Source organism: Staurois parvus, unplaced genomic scaffold, assembly GCF_062004578.1.
Source record: "Staurois parvus isolate SC_StPar_1 unplaced genomic scaffold, SC_StPar_1.0 ptg000758l, whole genome shotgun sequence".
In the NCBI taxonomy this organism is placed as follows: domain Eukaryota; kingdom Metazoa; phylum Chordata; class Amphibia; order Anura; family Ranidae; genus Staurois; species Staurois parvus.
The window spans coordinates 1,513,498-1,534,349 of record NW_028318554.1 but is presented as its reverse complement, the minus strand read 5'-3'; the positions used below and the strand labels follow the sequence as shown (position 1 = coordinate 1,534,349).

Below are 20,852 nucleotides of genomic sequence, written 5' to 3'. Positions count from 1 at the left end.
TGGCCAGCACCACAGAGGAGTGAGGGATACTTATTTCAGATGATTGCAAAATGAGCAAACAGTGTGGCTATGCGCCGGAAAAATGTGAATATGATTTTCGGATGCATCACTAGAGAGATCACCAGCAGGGGAAAAGAGGTTGTGATTCCTCTATATCACTAGAGGGGTCACCAGCAGGAGGAAGGAGGTCCTGATTATTATTATTATACAGTGTTTATATAGCACCAAAAAGTTTGCTCAGTGCTTTACAATATAGTGGGGGACAGAACATGAGACAATACAGTAACAAAACAATACACGAGGGGTTCGAGGGCCCTGCTCTTTCGAGTTTATAATCTAGGAGGGAGGGGATAGTTGTACAGGAGGAAGTAGCTGTGGGGGATGGAGTGGTAGGAGGAGTGGAGGAGATCGGCTGTTAGGTGAGGGTTTGGTAGGCTTCCCTGAATAAATGGGTTTTCAGGGTGCACCTAAAGGTGAGGAGGGTAGTTGACAGTCTGATGGATTGGGGTAGTGAGTTCCAGAGGATGGGGGAAGTCCTGGAGAAGTCCTGCAGTTGGGCATGGGAGGAGGAGACCAGGGATCTAGAAAGTAGGAGGTCTTGTGAGGAGCGAAGATTACGGGTTGGGTGGTATTTGGGTATCAGGTCGGTGAGGTAGTTTGTGGCAGAATTATGAATAACTTTGTACGTCAATGTTAGTAGTTTGAATTTTATGCGTTGGGCAATCGGAAGCCAGTGGAGGGATTGGCAGAGGGGGGTGGCGGATACGGAGCGGTTGGTAAGGTAGATGAGTCTGGCCGCTGAGTTCAGGATAGACTGAAGCGGGGATAGTTTGTGATGAGTTAGGCCGGTGAGGAGGGAGTTGCAGTAGTCCATACGTGAGATAATAAGGGAGTGAACGAGTTGTTTAGTAGTGTCTGGGGTTGGGAATGTACGTATTTTGGAGATGTTGCGGAGGTGGAGCCTGCATGAGTTTGCCAGTGATTGGACATGAGGTTGGAAGGACAGATTTGAGTCTAGAGTGACACCTGGGACTTTGGCTTGCATGGTGGGACTGATGGTGGCGTTGTTGGTCGTGATGGAGAGGGTGGGGAAGGGGGGGTGCTGGCTGGGGGGAAAATTAGGATCTCGGTTTTGGAAAGGTTTAATTTGAGGAAGTGGAGTGACATCCAGTCTGATATGTCATTCAGTAGGTGTGTGATTCGGGCAGAGACTGAAGGGGTGAGGCGAGGGGTAGAGAGGTAGATTTGCGTGTCATCGGCGTAGAGGTGATAGTCGAAGCCGTGGGAGAGTATCAGTTGGCCAAGGGAGGAGGTGTAGATTAAGAAGATAAGGGGCCCGAGGACAGAGCCTTGGGGGACCCCAACAGAGAGGGGGAGAGAGGGGGAGGTGGTAGCGTTATAGGTAACGCTGAAGGAGCGTTGGGATAGATAGGAGGAAAGCCAGGAGAGAGCAGAGTCCCTGATGCCAAGGGAGTGTAGTTTATTAAGTAGGAGGGGGTGGTCAACTGTGTCGAAGGCTGCGGAGAGGTCGAGGAGTAGGAGGACTGAGTAGTGGCCATTAGCTTTGGCGGTTAGCAGGTCGTTAGTAATTTTGAGTAGGGCGGTTTCGGTGGAGTGTAGGGGACGGAAGCCAGACTGTAGTGGATCGAGGAGGTTGTTGTCATTGAGGTGGGAGCTTAGGCGATTGTAGACTAAGCGCTTGAGGAGTTTGGATGAAAATGGCAGCAGGGAGATGGGTGTAAGGTTGCTCAGGTCGGTGGGGTCCAGGGAAGGTTTTTTGACAATGGGAGTGATGTGCCTGTGCTTTAGGGGGGAGGGGAATGCGCCATTAGAGAGGGAGAGATTGAAGATGTGGGTGAGGGAGCGTAGGATGGAGGAGGAGGGAGACCAGAGGAGTTGTGTGGGGACAGGGTCAAGGGGGCAAGTGGTGATTCTTCTATATAGATCTTTATATTACTAGAGGGGTCACCAGTACGAGGAAGGAGGTCCTGATTCCTCTATATAGATCTTTATATCACTAGAGGGGTCACCAACAGGAGGAAGGAGGTCCAGATCCTTCTATTTAGATCTTTAAAGTCCCACAAAGTGCATTTTTATTTTTTTTTTAACTATTTTTAATTTTTTTCTATCATACAATATTATTTTTGTATTGTTTTTTACTCATTTTTAGGAGCCCCAATGGAGGGCTTTGGCAAAATATCAGGGGTCTTAGCAGACCTCTGACGTTCCGCCTTTGGGACAGAGAAATGAGATTGGGGACACAGCCCTCAATTTCCTCAGCTGCACAGAATGAATGGACAGAAATAGCTCTGTACAGAGCTTCCTGTCCATTCACAAACTGAAGCACAGTTTCCGATTACTTAGTGTCCATTCAGAAATGGAATGGGCTGGTAAATCACATATTTCTCATCCCATTCCCTGCTCTCCATCCTGATAGATTCCCAGCTGCAGCTGGAGGGAGATGGGAGGGGGTAACCCAGCAGAGCTGCAGTGGAGGGAGCAGGAAAGAGCATAGGGAGGGGGACTGAGGAGCCTGTGAAGCTGGAGAGTATGGGGGGGCTGGAGAGCATAGGGGGCAGAGAGCATTGGGGCCAGTCAGCACGGGGGCAGCAGAGAGAAGCTGGATAGTTGGAGCGGTGGGGGTGGCTGATACATAGAGGAATCAATCTCTCCATGTTTCTCCTGCAGCCACTGAATGCCTGCAGGAGGCAGATGAGGAGAATCATTGGCTGAAGGAGGAACATGGAGAGGATCGATTCCTCTGTATCAGCTGCCTCCACCACTCCTCCTATCCAGGCGTACAGAGGGGCTGCATGGGCCCTCTGCAGCATGGGGCCAGGTCGCAATTGCGACCCATGCGACTCCTGTAGGTACGCCCCTGGAGCAGACTTATTCAAAGCCCCCTTATTGGTCTTTCTAAGCCTGTTTGCAAAAGTTCAATGGACACGCAGAACATTATGGTTCAAAAAAAGTTATGCTGGCTAAATCTGCACAATCTTGGGGAGCATGAATCTTGAACCAGCAAGATGTTTCTTGAACCCATGGTTGTGGCCTCATCTCTATTATGGGGGTTTAATAAGGCGTTCCCTAGGCAAGATAACTATACTGAAAAAAGAGGGAGAGAACAATGTTCTTGGACAACTTGCCAGCCAGCTTGCTAACAACCGAATTAACCTGTCTAACAGTATGCGTTTATAACAGGGGTTTAGTTAGCACACATTTGCAAATACATACGTAAGCCACAGAGCCACGACACGGCACCCTGATCATCTGTGGTCCTAACTCTAAAATTGAGCCCTTGATCTATCCATTAAATGCATGTGCCTCTACTATGGGGACTCACAAATTTTAGAGTTAGGACCACAGATGATCAGGGTGCCGTGTCGTGGCTCTGTGGCTTACGTATGTATTTGCAAATGTGTGCTAACTAAACCCCTGTTATAAACGCATACTGTTAGACAGGTTAATTCGGTTGTTAGCAAGCTGGCTGGCAAGTTGTCCAAGAACATTGTTCTCTCCCTCTTTTTTCACTATGTGATGCCTGTTTATGTGTCCTTGCTTTATAAGCCAGTTATAGACTTGGGCGGGTGGCCACTTTAATGCAAGATAACTATACTCCTTGACAAAGTGTGTGGGATACACATGAAATATGCATTAGCCAAGGCTTCAACCTTTTTACCTTCTAACCTTTGCAAATAAAGGGATTACATATATGAGTGCCTCTGGATTGTTTGTGGAATAGTTTAATGTAGTCTATTGTAATGAAACAGTGACAACAATAGTACTAGAATGGGATCTCTGACTGGTGTGGGGAAAGGAGCATTCTGTATCCTATGAAGGAATTGTTCCCCTGTTGTATCATCACGTCATGTCCTCAATATTGACAGAACACGCTGTCTGGTCACGTTATTATTTCTTGGCCTCCAGGTGCACTCAGCTCAGATGCTATGAGAGAATGCTTAACCTCTTCACGATGGAAGGTGAAACAAATCCTAATGTCTTGAACACAATTTACCAATTTTGACATGTGTTAGTAAAACTGTAACTTTTATGGCAACTACGTGTATGGTATTGCGCACAGCGGTCCCTTACTTCCTCATCTGGAGTCCCCTCTGGCACTGTCCACTCTTCCTTTGCTGTGGATGCCCCCCTCAGTGAACTGTGTGCTGAGGGGGCACCTGTGCTGATATCCTTCCAAGCCAGGCTGTGCACAATAAACACATCAATAGACATATACATATAAAATGCAGCGCTGTAAAGTGATCAAATCATGCAAATCAACACAATAATAGTCCTGAAAAGGTGCTCATTAATTCCCAGTGTCAATGGAAAGAATGCAAACTAACCAGAAGCGTATTTAAAGTACGCATGTGTGTAAGAAATCCTGGAGATTCCCCTCTCTCCCTCTGGTCAAAAAATGGATATGTGCTGAAATGGATGATGATAACGCCCTCTTGTGGAAAAGCGAAATCCTGCAGACCAGGAAGCTCCCAGGATAGGATATTCCTCTTCAATGGAACCAGGGCTGGGATTGAAATCACTCTGTGGCTGTGAAATTGGGAAAGAGACCCCTCACAGAGGACACAGAGAGATACTCATAGTGTAGTATATTACTTCAATTTATTTAAAAAAAACAAGTAAAAAACATGTAATCAGGTGGCAAGTGAAAGTGACCCACTGACCCTCTTAAAATTATAGGTGGCCGCCGGGCCTCCACATGGCACCGGCGGCATAGTGTCAACGACGTCCACAGGCTCCTACTGACGCGTTTCGTGCGCACGCACTTCTTCTGAGGTAGAGCAAGGACCATCTGCATTTTATATGTATATGTTTTATTGAAGATTTTTATATGCATTTATCCTGGCTGTTCAGCTGCTGTTTCTTTGAGAGCGCTCACTGTGTGTCTTTTACCTATACATCAATAGACACACACAGTGTTGCTCGGCCATGCTCCCCATCCCCTCCTCCAAGTATTTGATTGATAGGAGCAGGGACATATGGCTCCTGCTCCTTTCCATGTATCCTGTGGAAGCAGGAACTGAGAATAGCAGTGTTGCAGCTGGGACAGTATTGGATTGATGGAAGAGGCAGGTAAGTGTTTATGGAAGAGGTGGGGGGGGGGGGTAGTAGGACATTTTTTACATTAATGAAGAGAATGCAGTAAGGTAAAAAAAATTGTGTGACTTCAGAACCAATTCTAGAATGGTTAATTTACTGGACAGCACAGTGGCTAAATGGTTAGCACGTCCTCCTGGCAGTACTAGGGTCGTTGGTTCAAATCCCAACCATGGCGCTACCTGCCTGGAGTTTGCATGTTCTCCCTGTGCCTGTGTGGGTTTCCTCTGGGTAATCTGGTTTCCTCCCACACACCAAAGACATGCTGGTAGGTGAATTGGCTCCTGTCTAAATTGGCCCTAGTATGTGTATGTATGAATGTGAGTTAGGGACCTTAGATTGTACGCCCCTTGAGGGTTAGGGAGTGATGTGAATATACAATATATATGTAAAGTGCTGCGTAAATTGACGGCACTATATAAGTACCTGAAATAAAATAATAAATTTACTACAGGCAAATAGACTGTTTACTTTGCAAAGGAAGTTGCACTATGCAGGGGAATTTTCTCCAGAGCTTAGTGAATGTGATGAAATTTTACTTAGCCAAGAATACCCAATCATATGCAAGGAAATAAAAAAATAGCATTTTTTTACTTGCATATGATTGGATGCTGGAAGTCAGCAGAGCTTCAGCTTAATCATCACCAAGCTGTAAAGGAAGCTTTCTTTGCAGACTGCAAATTCCCTTGCAAGGCAAACAATCTATTTGCCTTTAGTAAACCAAGTCTTATAAATTCAAATATTTATTACAAATACTTGAGAATTATTGTGTAGAAAATTGAGTGCTTAAGTAAACATAGACAACTACACCTAATGGCATGCAGCTACAGATTCATTCTGTGGTAGCCAATTGCATAAATGGGCAACCATTCTATAACTAAGGAAATGTTAAATGTACTTTACAAATTTGAAAAATGTACACGAATATTGCCCATGGTTTACATGTGGGAACACAGTACATGCTAGCTGCAATACTTGTTCCATAGGAGGTCCATTGCGCTGAGGGTTTCTCATATAAATATTGCCCCAAAATTTTGACTCATCAGTCCATTTTTCTGCACCCCAATTCCTATGTTTTCCTGCATAGTTGAGTCGCTTAGCCTTGTTTGCACATCTTATACTTGAAAACATAGGAACTGGGGTGCAGAGAAATGGCAGCAGGTGCTCGGAGTCAAAATGTGAAAAATTTGGCTGTAGCAGTAGGCAGTTTGTTATCTCAATAATGAGTGTCTGCGAGGAACAGTGAAGCATGGTGGAGGTTCCATGCAAGTTTCGGTGAAGCATGGTGGAGGTTCCATGCAAGTTTCGGTGAAGCATGGTGGAGGTTCCATGCAAGTTTCGGTGAAGCATGGTGGAGGTTCAATGCAAGTTTCAGGCAGTATTTCTGCAAATGGAGTTGGAGATCTGGTCAGGATAAATAGCATCCTCAATGATGAGAAATACGGGCACATACTTATCCATCATGCCATACCATTAGGGAGGCATGTGAATTACTCCAAATTTATTCTGCAGCAGGAAAACAACCCCAAACATACAGCCAATGTCATCCAGTCACTGGCTCTCTGCTCTGCCCCTCCAGCACTCACTGGAGCACTGGACTGTGGAGGGGGTGGGAGCAGCTGTCTCAGGCTCTCAGCAGCCCATTGAGAGGCTGAGCCAGTTGCTGGTCAGGCAACTGGAGGGATCCTGACATTAAAGTCATGATCCCTCCAGAGTGTGGACCAGCTGAGGGATGTCAGCCGACAACAGACTTTAGCCAGTTGTTGGCTGAATATGAACTGGACCCAGGAGTGCAGAACTAAGTGACCCACAGGAGAAGTAGGGCCGAAAGAGCTTTGGTGCAACTTCTCCTTTTAAATTAGTGACAAACTAATCACACATTGTAAAGGGGACAGGGAAATTTAGAGATATCTATCAAAATTGAAAAGCAGTTTGACTTATTCAGGGTAATGACCATCATTTCCAAGGAGAAGGTATCCATTTCCTCCACTGTGAAGGTAAATTGACATCTACTATACTTCATCAAGGGTTTTCTTATTTTTATCTGAGTTTGTGGTTTTCAAATGAGAATCTTATCATTATCTTTTCAACCTTTCTTTCAATATAAGTTTTAACATTTTTTTCTCAAGAAAGGATGGGATGTAGTAAGAAAGAATGTCAAGAAATACAATATACCAGTAGGTGGACTCATCAGCAGCTCCAAGGAGCACAAAGATCAGGAGGAACTTCATAGTGATGATAGTCCAGTAAACTGTGTTACGAACTGGTATTTATACCTAAAACGTGGAATATTTTTACTTTACCTTTGCCCCGTATTGGATAAGTAATCCATGTACAAATGAATGACTAGGTGGAACACTGAACATGTGAAGATTGGTTTGTCAATGATCTCTTTTGAAACCTGTTTAAAATATTTTACAGATAAGTGGTCTGCAACCTTGACTGTGAACCTGGAAAAGTACACTAATGTGCATGGAGTTTAACTGATTCCCCTCCGCCCTATAGCAGAAATACTGCTACAGGGTGGCAGGGGTGTGCAAAATCATATATATATACAGTTGTGTTCAAAATAATAGCAGTGTGTTGAAAAAAGTGAATAAAGCTGAAAATCCTTCTAATAGCTTTTATTTCCATCCACACAAATGCATTGGGAACACGACACATTCTATTCCAAATCAAAACATGAAGAAAAATACATCAAATTTGTGTTGTTCCTCTAAAAAAATGGAAGAAAAGTGAATATTAGACTGTTCAAAAAAATAGCAGTGTTTGTATTCTTCTTTACAAACTCAAACATTCACTATATAAACTGAAAAATGTTTGAAGATTTTGCTTTCCTTTGAATGACTTCATGAATATTTGGTTGTAGTCGCACTGTTTCTCAGAACTGCTGTACATCTGTGTTGCATGGAGTCACCCAACTTCTGGCCCCTGTGATCAGGTATTCCAGCCCAGGATGATTGGACCACATTCCACAGTTCTTCTCTATTTCTTGGTTTTGCCTCAGAAACGGCATTTTTGATGTCACCCCACAAGTTTTCTATTGGATTAAGATCCGGGGATTGGGCTGGCCACTCCATAACGTCAATCTTGTTGGTCTGGAACCAAGATGTTGCACGTTTACTGGTGTGTTTGGGGTCGTTGTCTTGTTGGAACACCCATTTCAAAGGCATTTCCTCTTCCGCATAAGGCAGCATGACCTCTTCAAGTATTCTGATGGATTCAAACTGATCCATGATCCCTGGTATGCGATAAATAGGTCCAACACCGTAGTATGAGAAACATCCCCATATCATGATGCTTGCACCACCATGCTTCACTGTCTTCACAGTGTACTGTGGCCTGAATTCAGTGTTTGGGGGTCGTCTGACAAACTGTCTCCGCCCACTAGACCCAAAAAGAACAATCTTACTTTCATCAGTCCACAAAATTTTGCGCCATTTCTCTTTAGGCCAGTCAATGTGCTCTTTGGCAAATTGTAACCTCTTTTGTCTTCTTTTCAACAGTGGGACTTTGCGGGGGCTTCTTGCAGATAGCTTGGCTTCTAATTGTAACAGTCCTCACAGGGAACTTTACACCTTCTTTCATCTTCCTGGAGCTGATTGTTGGCTGAGTCTGCGCCATTTTGGCTATTCTTCTATCCATTCCAATGGTAGTTTTTCGCTTCTTCCACGTCTTTCAGGTTTTGGTTGCCATTTTAAAGCATTTGCGATCATTTTAGCTGAGCAGCCGATCATTTTCTGCACTTCTTTATATGTTTTCCCAATCAACTTTTTCTATGTCAATGTTTTTTATTAATTTTTTAAACAGTATAAAACAGAGGCAATAAAACACACCCACGCAGGGGCTATCAATTGCACAGATAAAAAAAATGCAAAATAAAAAAAGGGAAAAACAGTGCTCTAACGCCAACAGGGCAAAGGGGACGCCCACTATCCTGGCATTTTTCGGGCCTCAAGACATTAGATTGGCTGTCATTACATCAGGATTGTCAGATATATCCCGTAGTTTGTGAACTCTATAACTTTCCTACAGGCTAAATATTATACACTAATATGGGTCATTTTCACCACAGAAATGTAGCAGAATACATTTTGATCTAGATTTATGAAGACAGGTTATTTATTTGCAAAGTTTTATAACAGAAATGAAGAAAAGTGTGTCTTTTTTATAAAACAAATTTGTTTTTTTTTCGTTTTATTTAGCAAAAATTAAAAACAAGGTGATTAAATACCACCAAAATAAAGCTCTATTTGCATGACGAAAATAATAAAAAAATGTTATGGGTACAGTGTTGCATCACCGCGCAATTGTCATTCAAAGTGCTACCTGAACTCTCCCGCAGCTGAGCAGGCTCAGAAACTCTTAAAGGTTGTCCCAGCCCCTTGCCAAGCCTCCTGTTGGGGATTGGCAGGATCTCTTAAGAGATCAGGCCAGTCACTCCTCAGATACGCCCACTGCCTTTAGACCTTGTTCCAAAGCTATAGAGCAGGGGGAAATCCCAGAGGGGCTGGCCTGCAGAACCCTTCAGCCCTGACCACAATTTGACCTCCTGACTATTACACCCAGCCTGTTCTCAGCCCTCCTCTCTAATGATCAGGACGACTCTAGCTCCCCCTAGCTAACTAGGATGGTGCTACAGATGGACTAGGGACTATGGACTGTGGTCCGCAGTCCATCTCGGGCGCAAGCAAGAAATGGTGGCTATGTTCCACCATGCAGTAAGACCATGGAGAACAATCGCAGCCACCTTCTAACAGGAAATGGGATCACAGCAACAAATATAAGGGAACTTGGAGATTTGGAGGAGGCTGAAAGCAATAGAAGGAACATTTTGAAATTACGTATAGACACCTGAATAGTTTTCTTTTCTTTTAAACCAGAGTTTGTTGTCACTTCAAATCTTTTTCAACTATGTTTTTTGCTATTAATGTCTCAGTTTTTTCCTTCACTTTTTGTCTGGTACACACAACAAGAAGGAAGAGTAGATCTCTCCAAAACAAGAGCTCTCCTAGACCTTTTTCACCAGAAAAGTGTTTTGCCATTGGAAGATTTCTCTTTATTCCTGTTCTGATGAAAATTTAAGTTATGAAATCCCTTCACTTTTAGTCTCAATGACAATGGTCTTCAGGGCAAATAGAGATGGGGAAGAGTAATGAGTTTGGGTGTGGTCTGAACTTTGAAGGAAACTGTCATTTCTGGGCCAATGAGTTGAGAGCGAGTGATCCCCCAATCCTCAGCTGCCTGTACAGGGGTAGGGGATGAGACCTAATATATGGTCAAAGATGTCATGAATATTCCCACCTTTTGTAAACCATGGGGGAAATCTTCTTTTTAATTTTTTTTTAGGTAATCCTCCAATGTGAAACATGAGGTCCCTTTGTGAACCTTGAGGAAATCCCCTGCCCGTAGCTCATTGGACCAGGAATGACAATTCCCTTCCGGCACAGCCAAACATGGGATCTGACCGAGCACAAGCTTGTCCCCAACAGTGAATCTCCCTAACGAGGAAACAGACAGCAATAAGGACCTCTCAGAGGTAATGACCCGTCATCATTATATCCAAAACTAGAAAAAAAGGTTTTGGCTTTTCAAATACTTTAAACTTTATTAGTTGTTCTTCTATTCATGAAACTCCTGGGAGTCCTGATGGTGAATCCATCAGTACCAAACATGACTGAAAGTCCCTTGCATTGAATGATCTCAGTTTTTACATATATGTGGTTTTATTTAAGTCGCACACTTATAATGGACTATCAAAAATTATTATTGTTTGTATTGTTATCACAGTGCTGATGTTATAAAATGACTCTGTATGCTTTAACTATTGATCTCCTATAATTAAAGAATTTCCTCATAGGAAATGAGTGAATGCCACATATCACTTTGGATTTTACAGGAGCAATAAACACTACCCTGACCAGTGACTATCTTGGTTTAAGAAGTGAAGGTGCATGAGTTGGAGCTGATCTGAGGTGTGAAGGTACAGGAATTGGGATGATCTGAGAAGTAAAGGTGGAGGAATTGTGGTGATCTGAGATGTGAAGGTGGAGGAATTGTGGTGATCTGAGATGTGAAGGTGGAGGAATTGTGGTGATCTGAGGTGTGAAAGTGCAGGAACTGGGGCTGATCTGAGGCATGAAGGTGCAGGAATTGGGGCTGATCAGTGGTATGAAGGCCCAGAAAATGGGGCTTTGTGAGAAGTGAAGTTGCAGGAATTGGGTTGGCCTGAGGTGTGAAGGTGGAGAAATTGGAGTGATCTGTGGTATGAAGGTGCAGGAATTGGGGTGATCTGAGATGTGAATGTGCAGGAAATGGGGCTGGTCTGAGGTGTGAAGGTGGAAGAATTAGGGTTATCTGAGATGCAAGGTGCAGAAATTGGGGTGATCTGAGGTGTGATGGTGCAGGAATTGGGGTGATCTGACTTGTGGTGGTGCAGACATTGGAATGATCTGAGGTGTGAAGGTGCAGGAATTGGGATGATCTGAGAAGTGAAGATGCAGGAATTGGGTTGGTCTGAGGTGTGAAGGTGGAGGAAACGGGTAATCTATGGTATGCAGGTGCAAGAATTGGGGTGAATTGAGATGGGAAAGTGCAGAAATTGGGGGTGATCTAAAGTGTAGGATTTGGGGTGATTTGAGAAGTGAAGTTGCAGGAGTTGGAGTGATCTGAGGTATGAAGGTGCAGGGATTGGGGTGATCTGAGGTGTAAAAGCACAGGAACTGGGGTGAAATGTGAAAGTGCAGGAATTGGAGTGTTCTGAGGTATGATGGTACAAGAATTGGGGTGTTTTGAGGTGTGAAGGTACAAGAATTGGGGTGTTCTGAGGTGTGAAGGTGCAAGAATTGGGGTGATCTGAGGTGTGAAGGTACAAGAATTTGGGTGTTCTGAGGTGTGATGGTGCAAGAATTGGGGTGATCTGAGGTGTGAAGGTGCAGTAACTGGGGCTGATCATTTGTCATTAGCAGTACAACTATGAGTACAAAAATGGAAATATACAACCCCGATATTCTGTTGTTCCCGGGTACTCCTATTGTCTAATGCATATAAATTGATGTTTATTCTGGGAAGGGTTGCTGACCTCTGGTCTAGTGTATATATTCTTGCAGCGTATCGGGAACGTGTTCATAAACCTATTTTAAACTAATCAGCAAACAATTCAGAACCTTGGCTGAGTTATTAATCCGGCAAAACACACATCAGAAGACACTGAGCTCATGAACATGCTGCGGCCATTATATTGTTATTACACGTTATGTGTATTTGAATAATCTTTAGATATGATAATTAATACTTTTAGCTGTAGCTCAGATTCAAAATTTAAGTAAGTGTAAAACATTTCAGAATGACATTTAATCTTCTAAAGTATTTTGTATAAACATGGGATCTGACCGAACACAAGCTTGTCCCCAACAGTGAATCTCCCTAACGAGGAAACAGACAGCAATAAGGACCTGCCAGGGGTAGTGACCCATCATCATTATATCCAAAACTAGAAAAAAAGGTTTTGACTTTACAAACACTTTAAACTTTATTAGTTGTTCTTCTATTCATCTGGTGAATCCATCAGAACCAAACATGACTGAAAGTCCCTTGCATTGAATGATCTCCGTTTTTACATATAGGTGGTCTTAATTAAGTCACACACTTATAATGGACTATCAAAAATAATTATTGTTTGTATTGCTATCGCAGTGCTGATGTTATAAAATGAATATGTATGCTTTGACTATAGATCTCCTTTAATTAAAGAATTTCCTCGTACAGGGTCTGGCTGGAAGGAGGCATGCATGTACACAGGGACACAGTGAGTAGAGACCTGAGAAAGTGAGAGATCCTGTTATGTCTGGACCCTTAGAGAGACTGTTCCAAAGTTGTTGGCTTAGAGTTTCTTTCATAGTGGAGTCCCCTGAGCTGTATGTCCACTTTCTTTTGTCACAAGAGGTTTATACTGAAGAGTTTAGCTTCTACCAGAGAGTGTCCTCTGCTATAGTTTGTGCTAAATTTGGAGTATCCCAAGGCTCCCCCTACACCCCATCCAAGCTTAACCAGCATTAAACTTCAAAAAGGCACTGCTTGGTGCCTGGTTATTGTGTTGAAAGACTGCAGAACTACTGTGTGCCTGGCTGAGGTACACCCAAGAGGGAAGAGAACATGGGCCAACAAAAAGTGAGACCAGCCTTGGGTCTATGCTACATGCATTTAAATCAAAGAGTGTTGTGACAATAGTAATAATGAAAGATAAAGAAATATTATTTTGATAAAATAAAAGACTGCAAAGTCAGCAATGTAACCATGAAAAAAAGGTCAACAGTGTATTTTTCATGCATATGTGTAAATGTATCCTCTCCTAAATAAGAGAGGAAGTGTAAATGAACATCTGATTCTGCATGGAAAAGAATTATAATGACATAGAATATTTTTTCCTCAAAATTTTCTACCACCATAGTTAAACTTATTTTGGCTTTTGAAGACCAATGTAAGTTTGATTATTACAGGTTTCCTATGGCTGTGTAGAATGATTAAAATAACATTTGCATGGAGCTTTGATAACATTTTCTTTCCATGACCAAAATGGTATCTCAAGGTTGCTGATAAATACGCCCACTCTGATCATATAGTGTAAATATTGTCTATACATTAACAGAAGTATACATGTACTGACCCAGATGGGTGGTGTGCAGCTAAACATATAAATACCCTTCTTACAGTAGGTCCAACGGGTCACTCACTGGTCACCTTACCATCATGAAACTCCTTCTGATCTGTGTGCTCTTCGGAGCAGCTGGTGAGTCCTCTTTACCTGTACTTGAAAGGAAAAATCCTTATATAGCAATATAGATGTTAACAAAGTACTTTCTATTTTGTAATTTTAATGGCCTTCATGGTTTTACTCCGAGTTTCTGAATGACACGAGTGTATTTTATTCCCAGCTGCCTTGGATGATGACAAGATCGTTGGAGGTTACACCTGTACCAAGAACTCCGTCAAGTACCAGGTATCTCTGAATGCTGGATATCACTTCTGTGGTGGATCCCTCCTCAACTCCTTGTGGGTGCTCTCAGCTGCTCACTGCTACATGTCGTAAGTAGAATTTTGATGAGACTAGTTTATACTAGAATAGTTTGGAGCAGGGACGGACTGACAACTCATGGGGCCCCCGGGCAATAGGGGATCATGAGGCCCCTGTGGCCTCGCCCACACTCAAACCACACACAAAAAAGCCTATAAAAGGTACCAGGGGCCCTCTACTGAGCCCTCTACTCGTAAGTAAAATTTTAATGACGCTAGTTTTTACTACAATAGTTTGGAGTCATGATTGACTGGTTGGCTGGTTGGCTGGTTGGCTGGCTGGTTGATTGGTTGGCTGGTTGGTTGGTTGGGTTTTTAATTGTAAAGAAAAAAAAATAGTGAAGTGCTTAAATTAAATGATATAGCAATAAATAAATAAATTTAAGCGCTTCACTATTTTTTTTTCTTTACAGTTGGACTTGTTGGTTTAAGTTGAGTGACAGCAGCTAAATAATAGGCATTAATTACCCCATTGAGCGCAGGAGGATTTTTTTCATATTGGGTTTTTAATTGGTTGGCTGGCTGGCTGACTGGTTGGTTGGATTATGGAGGGCTGACCAGTTGGTCTAATTTCTGGATTTACTTGCAGAATTATTTTAGAACTACTATAAAAAATATTGAATTTTTCTAACTGTATTCAATGAATACATGTAATTACATACTCAGTATACAGTTCTTTTTATTTTGATTTTTTATTGACATTCAGACCAATTCTTCCTACAAAAGTGACACACTGGGGTTTATTTACTAAAGCTGGAGAGTCCAAAATCAGACTCCCTTCTGCATAGAAACCAATCAGCTTCTAACCTCAGCTTGTTCAATGAAGCTTTGGCAATGAAACCTGGAAGCTGATTGGTTTCTATGCAGAAGGGAGTCTGATTTTGGACTCTCCAGCTTTAGTAAATAAACCCCACTGGGACAAAGTATAAAGCTGGAAACTCATGGCTCAATTTTAATGTTCAGCCAGTCAGCTAAACGAAAAAAGACGGAAATGATTTTCCCATCCACATATTTGAGGAGGATGGGGAAATCTTTCCCTGCCATCAGAATATACTGATCAGCGCTTCAGCTGATTGGCTGTATGCACTGATTGAGTGAAAAAAATATCATGAACGTGGATCAATAGATTAACTTCTTATGAATGAGAATGGCTAATTTAGGATCAAAAGTTGGCTCAATCCTGCTGAACCGTTCGAATTTCAATCCATGTATGGCCAGCCTAAAACAAACCATGGTGTTTATCATGGTCATCCCTATTCTCAAGGTATAAATCCTCTTACAGGAAATACAAAAAAACAACTGCTCCGGCGACTGGGCAAGGAACCCTGACAGCCTTATAGATATCTCCGGATTTCTCACTGTCATTTGTGCTGGACATCTCGGGCAGCATCCATATTTCTGTCCTGGCAAGCTCGCTTTAAAAGTAAAAGAAAAATACCAAAAATGGATTTGTAATTCTCCTTCACTAAATACTGAGCGTCTCCTCTACTGTCGGCACAGCTAAAAAGGAAAACAGTTATAAACTGATCACAGAATCATTTTATAGGACATTTTCTAGCTGCCCCAACCAAACATGGAGCGTTGTTAGATCTGGTAATCTTGAAAGATTTAGTGTTAATAAAGTCAAATCTGGGTAGCGATGGCCTTCACATGACTTTATTGAAACTTTGATTAAAGCAACACGCGTAATACTGGTAAGATACAAACACCCTAATTTTAAAGGGTGCCAGTTTGCCAGTGCTGAACATGGTCTGGAAGGAAACATGGTCCACACAAAGTTGACCTAAAGCTTTTTGTGGGTCTTGAAGACAAAAGCGCCTTTAAGAATGTTGATATTCCAGATTTTAACACCCAGACTGAATAGTGCTTACCATGTTATGCGGCGGATAGAACCATTGGTGTATGTAGGTTTTGTGCTGCCCTACACAAAACAAAAATTGGCCAACCCCACACCCCCCTATGGAGAGAGCCTGACACTGACCAATGCCACTCCCCCACCCCCATGGAGGAGGGAGCCTGAGACATTGACCAACAAGACCCCTGCCCCCCCCCCCCAAACCCAAGAGAGTCTTCCACTACCATTGTCCCCCATACACTGCATTCCCTACCTGCCTTCTCTACCTGGCGAGAGCTAGAAAGACATTCACCTTCTCAGCTCCGGATATCCTAGAGAATGAGAGTTGGGCTCTGCATATACCATCAAGCAGCTGGCCTCTTCTGGATCCCACCTGATCCTCATGCCGCGTGTGTCCCTTCTTCAGTCCCTTTTTCCAAGAGGCAGCGCTGCCCCCCTGAAAAATGCCGCCCTAGGCAAATGCCTTGTTTGCCTTGTGATAAATACGCCCCTGGATAGAACACATATGTGTGATTGCAGCACATAGGCTTACCACTGTTAAATACAGACCTGAGACTGAATTACCATGGATCCCCTGTATTCCCAGGGGTTATAACTTAATAGACAACTTGGTGATTCTCAAAAATAATATATTTAAAATAACTTCTTGTGCCTAGAGATCAGCTTTTAGGGGAAGTATCTATTTTCAGCCTATATCACTCTGAAATGTCCAGTGAAGATTAGATCACAGATCTGGATCCCATAACTTCATTGCACTTATGTCTATCCAGGAGCATGCAGGTCAGACTGGGAGAGCACAACATCGCTTCCTCTGAGGGAACCGAGCAGTTCATCAGCGCTTCTAGGATCATCAGAAATGCCGGCTACAACTCCAGAACCCTGGACAACGACATCATGTTGGTCAAGCTCGCCACTCCCGCCACCCTCAACGCCTACGTCGGTACCGTGGCTCTGCCCTCTGGCTGCGCTGCCGCCGGTACCAGCTGTCTGATCTCCGGATGGGGCAACACTCTGAGCAGCGGAAGTAAGTCAAGACAATTATATAATTGACCATTAATCCCCTAAGCCACTTGTGTAGTTAAAGTGTATCTATGTTTTTTCATGATGGAACAGGGAAGGATTTTGATTGCTGTCTGTGTCCCCACTTGAGATTTTTCTTTCTTTTTTTTGTCCTGGTGATCAATATCACTACCCTGAAAGTGAATTTACATGCAGAATTATGAGTTGTCACCAGAGAAGGAATATTGGGTAAATCATCCAATGGTCTGAGTAGGGATTTCCTCTCACATTGAAGAGATGTCCTCTAATTTCCTGTTTCTACAGGACAAGAAGCAAGAAAACATCTCCTCAACCAGACACAGATGGCAAAAACTTATACCAAATATCAGAGGTTTTAACAATTCCCTAACCTATGTTTAGCCAGGAAACTGGCTAAACATAGTGAACAATTTGAAAAAAAAAAACCCTTTAGGAGGATTTGTGGGCTTGCTAGGTATCAGCTGGCTCACAGTTATTTAAGACCTTTACCAAAACTGGTTGACTAACAGCTGCTAAGAGGCTTCATCTATCTTTGTTTTACTTTCTAGTATAATCAACATTTCCTTTCTTCCATTTATTTTGATTATATTCATTTTGTCTCATTTTTTTTCTGCAGCCAACTACCCTGACCTCCTGCAGTGTCTGAATGCTCCCGTTCTGACCACTGCCCAGTGTAACAGTGCTTACCCTGGTGAGATCACTGGCAACATGATCTGCGTTGGATACATGGAAGGTGGACAGGATTCTTGCCAGGTAACTCATCTCATATTATTAATGTTCATTTAGCAGATTATACTAATTGTCAGGGGCGGACTGACAACTCATGGGGCCCCCGGGCAATAGAGGATCATGGGGCCCCTGTGTCCTTGGTCAAAAAAACGTCCAAAAAACGCCGGTAGTAGAGTGCAAAATCTGGTGCAGCTCTACATGGGAGCCAATCAGCTTCTAACTTCAGCTTGTCCATTTAAGCTGTGACAAAAAAATCCTGGAAGCTGATTGGTTTCTATGCAGAGCTGCACCAGATTTTGCACTCTACTATTCTAGCAAATCAACCCCATAGCAGCAGACTGACAACTCATGGGGCCCCCGGGCAACAGGGGATCATGGGGCCCCTGTGTCCTTGTCCAAACTCAAAAAAGCCTATGAAAAAGGTACCAGGGGCATCTCATGGGGCCCCCCTACTGACCCCGGGCCCTCAGGCAGTGCCCGAGTTTCCAATTGTTGCTAATTGTATGGAATTATGAACATGTCTCTGAGCATGTTGTACCCTAAGAAGTTTATAAGTGGTTTGCTTTTCAGAAAAATTGGACTAGTCTAGATATCTGGTAAACAACATTTAATGGATAATATATGTAATACATTGTCGAGAAGAATGGACTGTGCTCGTAAAGCCCTTTACAAATGATATGCCTTTGTAATTTTTTATCATGTCTTTTTTTTTCAGGGTGACTCTAGTTACATCTCATATTTTTTATGTTCATTTAGCAGATGCTACTAATTGTAAGGAATGATAGACACATAGGGGTTTATTTACTAAAGCTGGAGAGTCCAAAATCAGACTCCCTTCTGCATAGAAACCAATCAGCTTCTAACCTCAGCTTGTTCAATGAAGCTTTGGCAATGAAACCTGGAAGCTGATTGGTTTCTATGCAGAAGTGAGTCTGATTTTGCAGTCTCCAGCTTTAGTAAATAAACCCCATATTGTACCCTAAGAAGTTTATAAGTGGTTTGCTTTTCTGGAAAGTTGGACTAGTCTAGATGTCTGGTGTTCAACATTTAATGAATAATATATGCAATACATTGTCAAAAAGAATGGACTTTGGAATGAAAGCCCTTTTGTCTCAATTGTGTTTGCAAATTCCTTTAATGTTTTGACTTTCTAATTTTTAATAATTTCTGTTCTTTCTCAGGGTGACTCCGGTGGCCCCGTGGTCTGCAATGGACAGCTCCAGGGTATTGTCTCCTGGGGATACGGCTGTGCCCTGAGGAACTACCCCGGTGTCTACACCAAGGTCTGCAACTACAACAGCTGGATCGCCAGCACCCAGGCCGCCAACTAGATACCAGTCTTTTCATGTTATCTATCACTAACCATAGCTATAGATCAGCTGTTATGTGAATAAAATATTATTAAAAATTAAATATCTTGTGTGTTATATTAAATATCAGCTGCATTTGTATCCGATTTTACAACATGGTTAATTATTGATATCCAATCTTACAAACAAACCATTGATCACTTAACACTTTTCAAGGAAGACATTTATACAAAATTACTCAGCGAGGTCTGCAACCACGATGGCTGAATCTCCAGCACTAAGCCTGTGCAGTCCACCAAATGGCTAGAATGTTCTTCCTTCACTTTATTTTCATCTACAGCATCTTCCAAATACGTTTATGTTGTAAAAAATATACATTGGTAGTTTATGGTTTGTAAGGTTGGGTCAAGCATTTTAACAGAGGTAGCCCTAAATGTGTGATTTAACTCAAACATGTAAATTCTGCCGAAACCACTAAGGTATACATATCTGTCATAAAAAAAATATTTCCCTGAAACCACTCTGTATAAAGGTCCATGCCAAAGTCTTCCAAGTCACAGACCACACATTGTGATGGTCTAAAGCAGCTCAAAACTCAGCTACCTCTTGCTTGGATTGGTTAGGGAACTGTATGGTTGATGGGAGTATTTGCTCACAGTTTAAGAAATCAACTCTTATTCGAATATCATAAGTCCATAAAAAGATAAACAGTATAAGGCCTACAGTGTATAAAAACACTTACCGTATTTTCCGGCGTATAAGGCGACTGGGTGTATAAGACGACCCCCTAATTTTGCAGTTAAAACACAGGTTTTGGGCTATACTCGCCGTATAAGACTACCCCCCTTCCGAGGTAACACCATTTAAAAACATCAGATTTTTTAATTGAAATGGTTATGACTTACCGGTACTTAAAATCCTTCAAAATCCTCATGTTCATCCTCTGACATCATAAGTTCATGAATGACATCTTGTGATACATTTGTAAGACAGTCACCATATGGATCAAATTCCAAATCAGATGTTACCGCTGGATGTGCGGTAATACGGCAGCTTCGGCTACATACAGTATACAGTATATATACAGCCCGCTGGATGTGCGGTAATACGGCAGCTTCGGCTACATACAGTATACAGTATATATACAGCCCGCTGGATGTGCAGTAATGTACATACAGTATACCGTGCTGAGCCAAGCTGGCTCAAAACAAATGTCCCTATGAGAGATGAATCTGTCAGCCAGCTGGATGTGCGGTATATACAGTATACTGAGCCAAGCGGTTTCAAAACGTACCGGTACGTCCCTACTGTAGTCAGCCCGCTGGATGCGTGTATGTACAGTAGCTGCGGCTACATACAGTATACACTGGGCCAATCACGGCGGGCGATGTATTCTACTAATGAATACAAAGCCTGCTCGGATTGGCTGAGGTTGTGACATCATCAGCCCACCTCTCTGACTCAGCCAATCTGAGCAGGCTTTGTATTCATTAGTAGAATACATCACTCGCCGTGATTGGCCCAGTGCAGGGGCGGACTGACCATTTGGAAACTCGGGCACTGTCCGAGGGCTCGGGGTCAGTAGAGGCCCCATGAGATGCCCCTGGTACCTTTTTCATAGGCTTTTTTGAGTTTGGGCAAGGACACAGGGGCCCCATGATCCCCTATTGCCCGGGGGCCCCATGAGTTGTCAGTCCGCCCCTGGCCCAGTGTATACTGTATGTAGCCGCAGC

General features: G+C 42.9%; 1 protein-coding gene across 1 annotated transcript; it reads left to right on the top strand.

Annotated features, from left to right (window-relative positions):
• Positions 1–13,769: 13,769 nt before the first annotated feature.
• Positions 13,770–19,222, top strand: LOC149444963 (trypsin-like). The gene is made up of 5 exons (XM_089654368.1): positions 13,770–13,903; positions 14,049–14,199; positions 16,813–17,066; positions 17,697–17,833; positions 18,991–19,222. The coding sequence occupies exons 1-5, from the start codon at positions 13,864–13,866 to the stop codon at positions 19,138–19,140; spliced, it is 732 nt and encodes a 243-aa protein (XP_089510494.1). The 5' UTR covers positions 13,770–13,863; the 3' UTR covers positions 19,141–19,222.
• The last annotated feature ends 1,630 nt before the right edge of the window (positions 19,223–20,852 follow it).